This window comes from Hyla sarda, chromosome 8, assembly GCF_029499605.1.
Source record: "Hyla sarda isolate aHylSar1 chromosome 8, aHylSar1.hap1, whole genome shotgun sequence".
Classification (NCBI taxonomy): Eukaryota; Metazoa; Chordata; class Amphibia; order Anura; family Hylidae; genus Hyla; species Hyla sarda.
The window spans coordinates 211,619,423-211,633,373 of record NC_079196.1 but is presented as its reverse complement, the minus strand read 5'-3'; the positions used below and the strand labels follow the sequence as shown (position 1 = coordinate 211,633,373).

At 43.8% G+C, this 13,951-nt stretch overlaps 1 protein-coding gene across 1 annotated transcript; it reads right to left on the bottom strand.

Annotated features, from left to right (window-relative positions):
* Positions 1-81: 81 nt before the first annotated feature.
* On the bottom strand, positions 82-13,667 carry LOC130284852 (NADPH oxidase organizer 1-like). Its single transcript, XM_056535711.1, has 8 exons — positions 13,183-13,667; positions 11,379-11,459; positions 9,171-9,246; positions 5,821-5,998; positions 5,255-5,454; positions 5,059-5,172; positions 3,191-3,308; positions 82-700 (listed from the first exon to the last, which is right to left on the bottom strand). The coding sequence occupies exons 1-8, from the start codon at positions 13,303-13,305 to the stop codon at positions 127-129; spliced, it is 1,464 nt and encodes a 487-aa protein (XP_056391686.1). The 5' UTR covers positions 13,306-13,667; the 3' UTR covers positions 82-126.
* Positions 13,668-13,951: the final 284 nt, after the last annotated feature.

Below are 13,951 nucleotides of genomic sequence, written 5' to 3'. Positions count from 1 at the left end.
GAAAGAAGTGATCTGATTGGTTGCTATGGGCAACTGGGCAACTTTTCCTCTGGACGGGTTTTGATAATTCTCCCCTAAGCATTGATAAACATGTCTACTTCCTTATGTCACTTCCTGTGCACCGGTTCATACACTTCCCTGTAGAGCGGCATTCCTGGTTATGGTGGTGCATCTGGACCGGATCTCCTCCAATGTAGGCCTTTGTGGTAGAGCTGGTGGTGTGGGGCCGGCATCGTCTGAGGAGATGGATGTCCGTGGTGACAGACGTTCCTCAAATCCAGAATCTTTCCTTTCTTTTCCCTCCATGTCATCACCCATCTTCCGCTCATGGATGGAGGCCACTGTGTGGACAGATCTTGGGTTCCCGCTCATGGAAGGAGACGTGAGCTCCTTGTCTTTCTTTATCTCCCATTCCACATATACATTACTCTGTCTGCTCGACGTGACTGAAGTCAGGTCAGATCCCTCATTGAGAGCATCCAATGATATTGATTTCATCCGTTGTAGCTTCCCCTTGGGGGTCCCGACCTCATATGTCCTATATTGGGGGTCGGAGTCTGTATCTAGATTGTTTACTATCTTGGAGAGATTTGGAGAGGAGCCGGACAGGTTATGGTCTAAGGTCACCTGCAGTTTTTGGTGTGGATTTTTATATGGCTTGAGGAACATGGATGGGACGTACCCAAATCTTCCATTGTAACTATGGGAGGAAGAAATCAAGAACCCAGAAGATTATTACCACTGTAAATGAAGCAATGTCAGCCTATAAGGAAACACATTGGGGGGAGATTTATCAAAACCTCTGCAAAGGAAAAGTTGCCCATAGCAACCAATCAGATCGCTGCTTTCATTTTGCAGAGGCCTTGTTGTAAATGAAAGAAGCGATCGGATTGGTTGTGTGGTGGCCTAGTACGGGAGGTGTTACCCCGTGCTCCTGTCCTGTCAGGCAGCCTCCTTCAGTGTGCCCAAGGCACCTGCACTTGTTTCCCCATTGTAAATATGTTTTACCATGTAAAGTGCTATAAAATGTAATGTTGCTTTAAGAGTTATACCATGTGACGTGTCATGTGATTGTTACCCAGGAGGTACCAGTGACCAGGTGACCCCAGAGTGGCCTATGGGCTCCCTGCTAGTCTCCCCCATATAAGCCCTGGGTGGAGCTTCTCTCTCTCTTCCGGCTGAGGTCCAGTGCAGTCTTGTCTAGTGTGTGTGTCCAGAGTGTTGGAGACCTCAAAGTCCAGTCCGGCAGCCATCATCAAGTCAGGTAAGATAAAGTCACAGCTTTATGAGTCAAGTCAAGTCAGTCCCTGTCATCTGTCAAGTCAGCGTGGTCTGCATTCAATTGTCCAGTCATACTACAAGTCCCAGCAAGCCCTTAAGGTCTTAGTGTCACTGGTCACCTCCTTGGGCCCTGGCTGAACTGTATAGACTTTACCATCTGTCTACGCTCAGTAAAGCTACCGTTGTCCGTAACTTGACATCAGAGTCTTTATTGTCCCCGTGCCTAGCCCAGGATCCAGCGGTATACCTTCAGGTAGTTATAGGCTAAACCATGCCCTGGCGTCACGAATACAAAGGGTTAATGCCATCTGCCTCTAGGGCAGTGGTCTTCAACCTGCGGACCTCCAGATGTTGCAAAACTACAACTCCCAGCATGCCCGGACAGCCAACGGCTGTCCGGGCATGCTGGGAGTTGTAGTTTTGCAACATCTGGAGGTCCGCAGGTTGAAGACCACTGCTCTAGGTTAACAACATCTGCCTTCATCACACCCCGCTACCACAGTTGCTATGGGCAACTGGGCAACTTTTCCTCTGGACAGATTTTGATAAATCTCCCCCATTGAAGCCTATGTATCAATCATAACATAACGGGATGCCCACTACCTACCAGGCCCATGTGCCCAACATCTTGTTCCCAACCATAGTGCCTTGACTATAGTGATGTACATTGTGCTATCCTCCTAAAGTGCTAGGTCAGGTCACATGTCTGATTGGCCAGCTTTGTACATAAAATATTCATGCTGATGTCGGTCATTAAAGGGTTACTCCTGAGCAAAACAAATGTTTTCAAATGAACTGGTGCCAGAAAGTTATACAGATTTATTAATTACTTCTGACACCTCTGTCCGTGTCAGGAATTAAAGGGGTATTCCAGGAGAAACCTTTTTTTTATATATATCAACTGGCTCCAGAAAGTAGCTGTCACGCGTGACATCACACGGGGGCGGAGGCGTGACGTCACACGCCGCCGACCCTGCGGTCGCCGGTAATCAGTCCCGGAGGGAACACGCTCTGGGGACTGATTACAATCGGGGTGCCGCGTGCATGATCCCGGGCGTCCCAAGCTGCGGGACACCCGCGATCAGGCATCTTATTCCCTATCCTTTGGATAGGGGATAAGATGTTTAAGCACCGGAGTACCCCTTTAAGACAGGTCGTGGTGTAAATTCCACTCTGTGAATGGGTCAGCGAAATCTTATTAGCTTCTATGGGCAGTAAATTTCAGCTGAATGTCCGGAGGAATTCTTCTGCGGAATACTGCACTGAAATTCCGCCATGTGAACATATCTTAAGGAATCACCGTCGGGAGATTCCGAGGGTGGCTGGCGCTGACTGCCGAAAGAATGAGGAAGCTTCACTACCAACTTCTGTCCAGGAATGCTGAGAGTTGTAGTTTTACAACAGCTGGAGGCGCCCTGGTTGGAAAATACTGACCTAAGGGCCCATTCACACGGCGGAATTTTCCAAAATTCCGGTGCAGCAGAGTCCCATTGTTTTCAATGTGGTTCTGCTGCAACGTGCACACTGCAGAATTTCAAAATTTCCGAAAATTCTAAAGTCTGGCCTCCCATTGACATCCAATTTATTCACGTAGGAACGTACCCTTAGACCAGTTTTTCCCAGGCAGCTGTTGCAAAACTACAACTCCCAGCATGTCCTGACAGCTTTAATAGGTGAGAAATCGTTTGCCGTGAAATCAGTCACGTGTAAAACCAGTTTGTCTTGAAACTAAAACCATAGGACAGTGTTTCTCAACCAGAGGGCCTCCAGCTGTTGCAAAACTACAACTCCCAGCATGCCCGGACAGCCAACGGCTGTCCGGGCATGTTGGGAGTTGTAGTCTTGCAACAGCTGGAGGCACTCTGATTGGAAAACGTCATAATAAAAAAAATAAAAAAAACAGTCCTACCAAATCAGCCACCATCCAATTTCGGATTTCTCTATCACCTCGACCACAACGCCGACCGTCAGGGAGATTTCATCGGTGTGCTGCGCCTCGTAGCCCTTCTCTGCATAGTAATACAGTCCTAAAAAAGTATTATTAAAAGTATTGTATCAATGAGGCTGGAGGGAGGGGGAGGGGGGGTGCTGGGTGGAACTTTTTTTTTTTTTTTATCTTTATCCTTTTTTTTTTTTTAGGAAACATGAAGGGAAAGGAATAGTGGAGGCATGGTAGAGTAAAAATAGGGATTTATTCATCATCAACATGAAAATAATAATATTAATAATTAGTATAATCATCGTTATTATTCTTATTATTTATAATAATATTATCATCATCATCATCATCATCATCATCATCATCATCATCATCATCATCATTATTGTTATACTTCTTATCATCATCATTCTTATTCTTATTACTTATAATAACATTATTATTATCATCATCGTTATTCTTGTTATTTATAATAACATTGTTATTATTATCATCATTGCTATTATTATTTATAATAACATTGTTATTATTATTATCATCATCATCTTTATTATTCTTATTATTTATAATAACATTATTATTATTATTATCATCATCTTCATCGTTATTATTCTTATTATTTATAATAACTTTGTTATTACTATTATCATCATTATCATCATCTTTATTATTCCTATTATTAACATTATTGTTATTACTGTTGTTGTTATTATTATTATTATTGTTATTATTATTAATAATAATAATAGTAATAATAATAATTGTCAGAACAGTTATCAGTATCCTAACACAAACAAAGGAAGAAAGTGAAGACCAAGCGATTAAAATACCAGGGACCCTAAAATGAACATTATTTCACTAGAATACTAGATATCTTGCACTTAACTGCTTCCCTACATTAGATCGCTGAAAATATTAATTTCTACACTGGCCCTGGACCACCAGGGATGCTGGCACTAATAATTTTATTGCCCGGCTAGACCGCCAGGGAGGCTAAAACTAATTCTTTCACTTTCCTAGACCATTGAGGATGCTGCCACTCCCCTTTTATTGCCCTAGATCACCAAGAATGCTGACACTAAACTCTTCACTGCCCTAGACCACCAGGGATGCTGAAACTAATACCTTCACTGACCTAAACAATCAGGGATGCTATCACTAACCCCTTCACTGCCCTAGACCACTAGGGATGCTAACACTAACCCCTTCACTGCCCTAGACCACCAGGGATTCTAACACTAACCTTGTTACTGCCCTAGACCACCAGGGATGCTAACACTAACCCCTTCACTGCCCTAGACCACCAGGGATTCTAACACTAACCCCTTCACTGCCCTAGACCACCAGAGATGCTAACACTAACCTCTTCACTGCCCTAGACCACCAGGGATTCTAACACTAACCTCTTCACTGACTTAGACCACCAGTGATGCTGACACTAATACCCTCACTGCCCTAGACCACCAGGTATGCTAACACTAACCTCTTCACTGCCCTAGACCACCAGTGATGCTGACACTAATACCTTCACTGCCCTAGACCACCAGGGATGCTAACACTGTTTGATACAGTTCTGTATCACCTGCCATAGATGGAGCAACTCCAAAGGTCCTACTTCCCTGCTTACTAGATAGAAAGACTTAGAGGGAACCATCTCAGCTGGTGTTATCTTCTGCCATGGCTATATGGTTGTTTAGAATTTAGGTAAAATTCCATTTTCATGCATCTTAATGACTTATGCCACCATGTTGAACTTCATCATCAATGGTTTCTGGTCATTGTCTTGGTGGTAGCCATAAAGACTAGGGCAACGAGGTTACATGGTGTCCTGGACCAACCTTTATAGAATGATTTCCTCTTTGAGTCAGTATTATCTACAGGCTCGGCCTTTCTCAGATAAGGAGCCGGAAACCATGCCAGGTGTTTCTCTTCATTCTCCACCAACCACCAGCCTAGGAGAAAGCAAGAGAAGCCTAATGTTTTACATATAAAGGGTGGTGACTGCTCTTATCACAGGTGACATGTAGAACCTACCAGAAGGATCTTTGATAAGAACATCAATGAGTTGATTCTTCTTCACCTTGAATGACCTGTTCTTAGTATCTTTGGTCTCAAAGGCATCGATGCAGACGTAGGCTTCTGATATGATGGGCTGGGTGGTGGTGGGCTTTGTTGACTTGGGTGGGTGGGTAACCTGCTTTTGTTGGTCTTTGTCTGATGGCATTATCACCATACTGTAAATAAGACATAGTCATAATATGGTTTTAGGTACTCCTCATTCCAATATTTACCTTATCCAACGGCAACATTGGATAAGGCAAAAGAATGTCCAACGTCAGAAGTGTGGTAAAATTAGAAACTATTTTAGGATTATGTAAAATGGCATAACAACCAGGCAAACTGACGCATTTCGGATCATGCAAGATCCTTAGTCATGGCACGCGTGCCATGACTAAGGATCTTGCATGATCCGAAATGCATCAGAGTTTTTCCTGGTTGTTATACCATTTTACATAATCCAATAAAGAGTTTCTGATTTGTGGTATCAGTAATATTTGTCCCCATGTATAATCTCTAAGATCACCTTATGCTTTACAGACCTGTTTTCAGGAAAGGACGGAGAAAGGTCCTGCTTGTTAGGAGTAAAAAACTGGATAACCTCTTCACACTGGGAGATCTTGGGGTCGGTCTGAAGAAGTTCCTTGCAATACTTTTCTAATAGATGGAGCCTCTCCAAGAACCGATTGGAGAACTTACTACGGAACAACAATGGGACATCTATAATGGCAAAGAAAAAAAACAACATATTGGTTAACCTTTCCATTTTTGGCCAAGCTCAAGTATTAGGTCCCGTAATTTAATGACTGGGTATCCAGAATGGTGGAAATCATAACAAAGTCACAGATACAGCTCAATGCTTTCTTACTGGGGCATCTATCACTTGACTGTTGAGTAAGTAAAGGGTGTGCGGAGGCCAATGTTGACAAAGTATTCTTGGGCCACTTTGGCATGACTCCATGCATACACTTGAAACCATCCCTTTTTATCATGGGATTGACCCAGGGTGGGACTCAAAGTGAAACTCCGATACATTACATCTTATTCCCTATCCATGGGATAGGGGATAAGTGTCTGATGGCAGGGGGCCGTCCGCTGGGACCTGCCCCGCTCCCCGGCTCTCTTGATAGAGGTCACTCCCTGCCATTACTTTACTGTCAACCACTGGACGGAGTAGTGGTCAACACTCTCCCTCTCCATGTATCTCCGGCTCTCCCATAGAGGTATATGGAGGGGGACTGTCGACTGCGGCAGCTCTAAGTGAGGGAAGAGTCGGTGTTCTGCTAACAAAGCTTCAGAACACCGGTGTCACGATACTGGTGGATACTGCTGGAGACCAATGGCAGAGACAAGGCCAAAATGCAGGAGACTTGCACAGGAGTAGCAGGAAGATAAGCAGAGATCCAGGCGAGGTATCAGGAGGAGACTTGATAATCCGTCAGCAGGTACACAAGGTTAGCAGGGTAAACCGCAAGTAGAGGAACAGACCCGAGAGCAAGTTCCAGGCTAGAGGACTGTACAGGCAGGAACACAGACACAATACTCAAGCACTGAGCAACAGGCCTGAGGGGTTTATATATCAGACAGGAAGTAAGATGGCACCCAGCTGAGACACAATCCACCATCTTGACTGAGGGAAAACTTAAGGGAAAACCAGTCCAAACTAAACAGGCATAGCAGAGCTATTCCTGACAACCGGACCGCCAAACAAAAGATTGCAGGGGGGGGGTCCCAGTGGTCGAACAAATAATAGTCCTCCCCCTTCCCCCGTGATCAGACATGTGGATGGGGGATAAGATGGAAGATGGAATTCCTCTTTTAGTACATAGACCCCAAAGTGGACATTTCTGGAGATCTTGTAGGTTTTTCTGGCTAGAAGGCCTTAAAAATGGCCAACAAATGGATGTTTAATGAGGAGTGCCCAACGAATTGGTGTGTCAATACTAACCAACTCCGTTTTACGATGCCAATATTATGCAACACTAAGGTATCTTCTGACAAGTTTGCATTGTCTTCAGTGCCAAGATCTGTACAGAACCATCCTATATACGCAAGCCTTTGTAACTGATCGGCAGATTGTGGCTCATTAACTCCAATAAACCGGCTCGTAAATTCCTGGATTCGTTGTTTTCTGAGATTTTATTTTCTGTCCGGATTTTTTTGGCTAACTTCCTCATATTAAACAGCTGTGTTTAAGGATGTGATATTACATGGTCCTCGTAAAATCCACAAATAGGGAAAGTCTAATATTTACATGACTAATGGGGAAGAAAGTCAACCCCTCCTAGTGCTACTGGCCAAGTCAAACTGAAGGGGCAATTGATTTCTTAAAGGGAACTGCTACCGGGTGTAACCAGACCTTACAGATGTGGGCCCATTCAGAACCCCCCCCCCCCCCCCCCTTATGAGCCAGGGGGACAGGAAGGCTTCTTTGTATCAGAAGAATATACCAGTATTAGAAATTGCAAATTGAGCTATTCCGGGTAGAAAGTCTGTCTGGAGTGGTTGGCAGTAAAACAAGTCGGCGCTAGGACCGCTCGGAAATGTGCCGTCTCCATAGACGGCAATACATTTCTGAGCGCATTCCGCCGAAAGAACGAACATGCTTTCGGCGTTCACCGTGGAAATTCCATAGTGTTAACGGTACAGCAGAATCCCATTGTAAACAATAGGAGGCTGCTGTACCGTATTTTGCAAGCGGATTTCCAGAGCCGAACTCTGTTTGGCAAATCCGTAGGGTGAATGAGCCCTGAGAGGGAGATCTATCAAGGGCAAAATTGTAAATATTTGGTGGAAAAACCTGGTTATTGATGGTCTAAGCTCAAAATATATGCTTTATGAATTAGCTAGCAAATTTAGGTTAGCCCCCCCCCCCCCTCTGTTAGCCATAGTGAAGATTTTTCTTCTCTTTGTGGGTGTGGTTACTCATTAGTTACTAGTGCAAATTGCGCAAAATTGTGCACCTCTTTACTCTACCTCTTACCAGATGCAGTTTATACACACTCATCCCAAAGTTTTTTTGTGTTGTTGTTTTTTTTTTTTTTTCAGGTCAAAAAATGACAGGAATAAAAAACAAACAAACTGGTAAAACAAGTGGAAACCTAGCCTTAGGACAATTCCGCCGCTGAAATTGTTCTGCGCAAAGAAAGAACATGTTCATTCTTTGCGCGGAAGTCCGCGAGCACTGCATAGCCGTCAATGGTGACGGCGCAGTGCCGCGCGGTCCTACTGCCGCCGCTGGCTGCCAGGCTGAATCTCCGCTCGCTGAATTTCGCAAGCGGAGATTCAGCTACAAATCCATAGTGTGAACATATCCTTAGGATGACTCTTTATAGCAGTGTTTTCCAAACAGTGTGGGAGTTGTAGTTTTGCAACAGCTGAAGACACATTGTTTGGAAAGCATTGCTTTCTAGACATAAAGATCCAAATTTAAAGGGGTATTCCAGGAAAAAACTTATTTATATATATCAACTGGCTCCAGAAAGATTTGTAAATTACTTCTATAAAAAAAATCTTAATCCTTTCAGTACTTATGGGCTTCTGAAGTTAAGGTTGTTCTTTTCTATCTAAATCCCCTCTGATGACACCTGTCTCGGGAAACGCCCAGTTTAGAAGAGGTTTGCTATGGGGATTTGCTTCTAAACTGGGCTTCAGAGAGGATTTAGACAGAAAAGAACAACCTTAACTTCAGAAGCTCATAAGTACTGAAAGGATTAAGATTTTTTAATAGAAGTAATTTACAAATCTGTTTAACTTTCTGGAGCCAGTTGATATATATAAAAAAGAGTTTTTTCCTGGAAGTGTTGTCACATTCATCACAGACCGCTGAAATTTTACGCATCACCTGCATCCGCCCCCGATGTTATCTGTGTGTATGAAATGCGCCACTAACCTTTAAGTATGGGAAGAATTCTCTCTTCTTTATTGACCGCGCCCGCCTCCAGTGGGAACTTCTGTGCGAGTAATTTCTGCGTGATCAAAGCAGAGAATGAGGGTTATACTTACTATACCCAGCAATTACTACAATAGACCATGTCCGGGATAGGATCGCATCTGGTCAGACAGAAGGATGTGTTATACTGAACTTTGTCTACAAACAGACACAACTTTTGTAAGGGTGTTTTTTATTTATTTATTTTTTTTACCTTAATTACAAACAAACAAAAAAATTAAAAATGAAGAAAAACACCAATCCAGCAATCCAAAATTTTCTCCATAATGTGATCTTTCTATCTTTTTATTTATTTATTATTATTAGTATAAGCATTTTGTTTTATTTGTCATTTTATGCCCTGCATGTTTCTCATTACAAGTAATTTGATTCTTTCATCAAGGGGTACTCCAAAGGAAAAAAAAATGTGTTTTAAAATCAGCTGGTGCCAGAACTTTATACAGATTTGTAAATTACTTCTCTATAAAAATATTAATCCTTCCAGTACTTATCAGCTGCTGTATACTACAGAGGAAGTAGGGTAGTTCTTTCCAGTCTGACCACAGTGCTCTCTGCTGACACCTCTGTCCGTGTCAGGAACTGTCCAGAGAAAGAGCAAATCCCCATAGCAAACCTCTCCTGCTCTGGACAGTTCCTGACACAGACAGAGGTGTCAGCAGAGAGCACTGTGGTCAGACTGGAAAGAACTTCACAACTTCCTCTGGAGCATACAGCAGCTGATATGTACTGGAAGGATTAGTATTTTTATATAGAAGAAATTTACAAAGCTGTATACCTTTCTGGCACCAGTTGATTTGAAAACATTTTCTTTTCCCCGCGGTACCCCTTAAAGGGAATCTGTGAGAAGCATCACCCACACTAACCTGTTTTTACATGATATTAGTGTGTGAGATGCTGAATCTAATGCAGGTTACATTTTTTTATTCCATTGTACTGTGGTGGCCCAGTATGGGAGGTGTTACCTCGCACCCTTGCTGTCCTGTCCTGCAGCCTCCCTTCAGTGTCCCCTTGTACTTGTTTATATGTATATATGTTTTGCTATGTATTATAATGTATAATGTGTTGTTGCTTTAAGAAATGTACCATGTGATTATTACCCAGAAGGTACCAGTGATCAGGTGATCCCAGGGGTGACCTATGGGCTCCCTGCTAGTCTCCCCTTATAAGTCCTGTGAGGACCTAGCTCGTTCTCCTAGAGCTCTGCTCTCTCTTGTTGCTGAGGTCCAGTGCAGTGATGTCGAGTCCTAGTGTTTGTGTCCAGAGTCATTGGAGGTCTCAAGTCCAGTCTGCAGCCATAGTCATATGCAAGTAAGATACAGTCACAGCTTTGTCAGTCAAGTCAGTCCCTGTCAGCAACTGTCAAGTCAGCGTGGTCTGCATTGAATTGTCCAGTCCTACTACAAGTCCCAGCAAGCCCTTAAGGTCTCTGTGTCACTGGTCACCTCCTTGGGCCCTGGCTGAACTGTATAGTCTGTACATCTATCTACCCTCAGTAAAGCTACCGTTGTCCGTAACTTGGCGTCAGAGTCTTTATTGCCCCTGTGCCTAGCCCAGGATCCAGCGGTATACCTTCGGGTGGTATTGAGGATAAACCACACCCTGGCATCACGAATACAAGGGGTTAATGCCATCTGCACCTAGGGTAACAACATCTGCCCTCATCACATGTACCGTTCCCAAAATAAATAGATAAATTGAAGTATGCAAATGCTGGTCTTGGTGCACGTGGTGGTGGTAGGGGGGTCTTGGCCCCGTGATTGACAGTAATCAGACCTGGAGCAAACACGCTCCGGGGACTGATTTTAACGGGGTGCGGCATGCGAGATCACGGGCATCCCCAGCAGTGGGACCCCCGCGATCAGGCATCATATCCCCTATCCTTTGGATAGGGGATAAGATGTCTAAGCGCCGGAGTACCCCTTTAAGAAGACACTGGGGCTGTTATGAGAATAGCAGGGCTGTAATTATAAAGACTCTGGGGCTATTATTATGGGGACTCTGGGGCTATTATTATGGGGACTCTGGGTTGTTATTGTGGTTATTATAGGGGCTGTTATCTGTCTACATATTAATCCCATATGTTAAGGCTGCTGTATAATGCTCCATAGCTTACATGGTGAATACAAATACAAGACATAGGAGACTTACGGAGAGATTCTTGAAGTCGTCACATGTCCTGTATATGAGAATATCATTACAGTCCGACCAGAGAATGGAGAACATGTAGAGCTGCGAGAACACAAGAGACATAAATTATATAAATCAAAATCAATGCCATGTCCATGCATTATACAGCTCACTGATTTCAATGAGAACCGCGCAGTGCTTTATGTATCCTGTGGGGGCACTGCAGGTAAACTGAACCCCTGCTGCTGGGTTCCCCCAAAATGACACCTGATTACTGGAGGTACCACCAAAGGGATAACCAGTGGATCAGCTTTATTATTGAGAGACCCTTCCTTATTCAGATCTGTACCACAGCAGTACGCCAGGAGATACGTTTAAACAGTTTAAACAAAAATCATAGCCAATCGTAAAGAGGACAAAATGGAGCCAGAAGTGACATTATGGTAATCTATAGGTATACAGCAGGGTAATTTTAGGTACCATTTAAATGTATCGCCCGGTGGACTGCTGTGTTTCCAAAAGGAATGATCCAGAAAAAAGAAACTTCAGTAAAACTTTGATTTATAGAACATATTTAAAATGTGTATATCCATGGTCACAAGAACTGTAATCAGACCCGTTTCAGTCAATACATGACCATGCCCATGATTAAGATCATACATTGACTGAAACACGTCGGGACTCTAGGCTATCAGTGCAAGAGCCGGTGTGCATTGTCTATATGTTTGCTATATTATAAACAAATTATAGAAGGGTAGTATAAGTTATCGGGAAAGATGGGGGGAAGGTCCTCAATGTGAAGGGGTAATATTATAGGGGAGGCAGATGATGGAGGAAAGGTCCTCAATGTGAAGGGGTAATATTATAGGGGAGGCAGAAGATGGAGGGAAGGTCCTCAATGTGAAGGGGTAATATTAAAGGGGAGGCAGAAGATGGAGGGAAGGTCCTCAATGTGAAGGGATAATATTATAGGGGAGGCAGAAGATGGAGGGAAGGTCCTCAATGTGAAGGGATAATATTATAGGGGAGGCAGAAGTTGGAGGGAAGGTCCTCAATGTGAAGAGGTAATATTATAGGGGAGGCAGAAGATGGAGGGAAGGTCCTCAATGTGAAGGGGTAATATTATAGGGGAGGCAGAAGATGGAGGGAAGGTCCTCAATGTGAAGGGGTAATATTACAGGGGAGGCAGATGATGGAGGGAAGGTCCTCAATGTGAAGGGGCAATATTACAGGGGAGGCAGAAGATGGAGGGAAGGTCCTCAGTGTGAAGGGGTAATATTATAGGGGAGGCAGAAGATGGACGGAAGGTCCTCAATGTGAAGGGATAATATTAAAGGGGATGCAGAATATGGAGGGAAGTTCCTAAATGTGAAGGGGTAATATTATAGGGGAGACAGAAGATGGAGGGAAGATCCTCAATGTGAAGGGGTAATATTATAGGGGAGGCAGAAGATGGAGGGAAGGTCCTCAATGTGAATGGGTAATATTACAGGGGAGGCAGAAGATGGAGGGAAGTTCCTAAATGTGAAGGGGTAATATTATAGGGGAAGCAGAATATGGAGGGAAGTTCCTAAATGTGAAGGGGTAATATTATAGGGGAGGCAGAAGATGGAGGGAAGTTCCTAAATGTGAAGAAGTAATATTATAGGGGAGGCAGGATATGGAGGGAAGGTCCTCAATGTGAAGGGGTAATATTATAGAGGAGGCAGATGATGGAGGGAAGGTCCTCAATGTGAAGAAGTAATATTATAGGGGAGGCAGATGATGGAGGGAAGGTCCTCAATGTGAAGGGGTATTACAGGGGAAGCAGAGGATGGGGACTTACCTTCTGTCTATCATGCTGCACCAGTCCGACAGCCTTGGCTTCTACTGGGTACCGACTCATGTCTCCCGTCTCTGTCACCTGCACACACACTGAGCTCCTCACCTCTACAACACTACAATTCATACACAGTGAAGGAGGGGGTGGAGGGCTGGCTTTTCATAAAACAGACCCAAATTGTATTGCGTTCCTTTTGTCCCTTTCTTACCTCCCAGTTTTTGTTTAGAGACCGAGCACCTGAGAAGATCAATCAATAATCCTAGCGCCAGTGCAAACACCTCACCTTATCACACAAATCGTAAAAACGTTATCATACTGGAGCCATTCATTATGGAAGAAATCCAAAGTATTAGGGGAATGCAGAAGATGAGTGTTACACCCTTCACACCTCACCTAGAATGGAAAGGTCGGTGTAAGGCTGGGATGGTGCTAGGATTTTTGTCTAAGCTGGTGAAGATGCGCTTTGGTGTCCAACTTTGGTGTCTATATTTTCAAATATGTGTATCCTATTCAGGGGCATAAACACATTAGCCCATAGCAACCAATTAGTTCTAAAAATGAAAGAAGCAATCTGATTGGTTGCTATGGGCAATGGGTCAACTTTTTCTCTGCACAGGTCTTGATGAATCTCTTCCATTGTGTAGAAAGGGGGCGTCACATACTGGGCATGTGGGGTGTCCCAGCACCAATAGGTGTCCTGTGGCTTCAGACTTCTTTGGGCAGTATTGGAGAACAAGTGTTGGGTCCATTGGAAGACTTTTGGCCATATTGA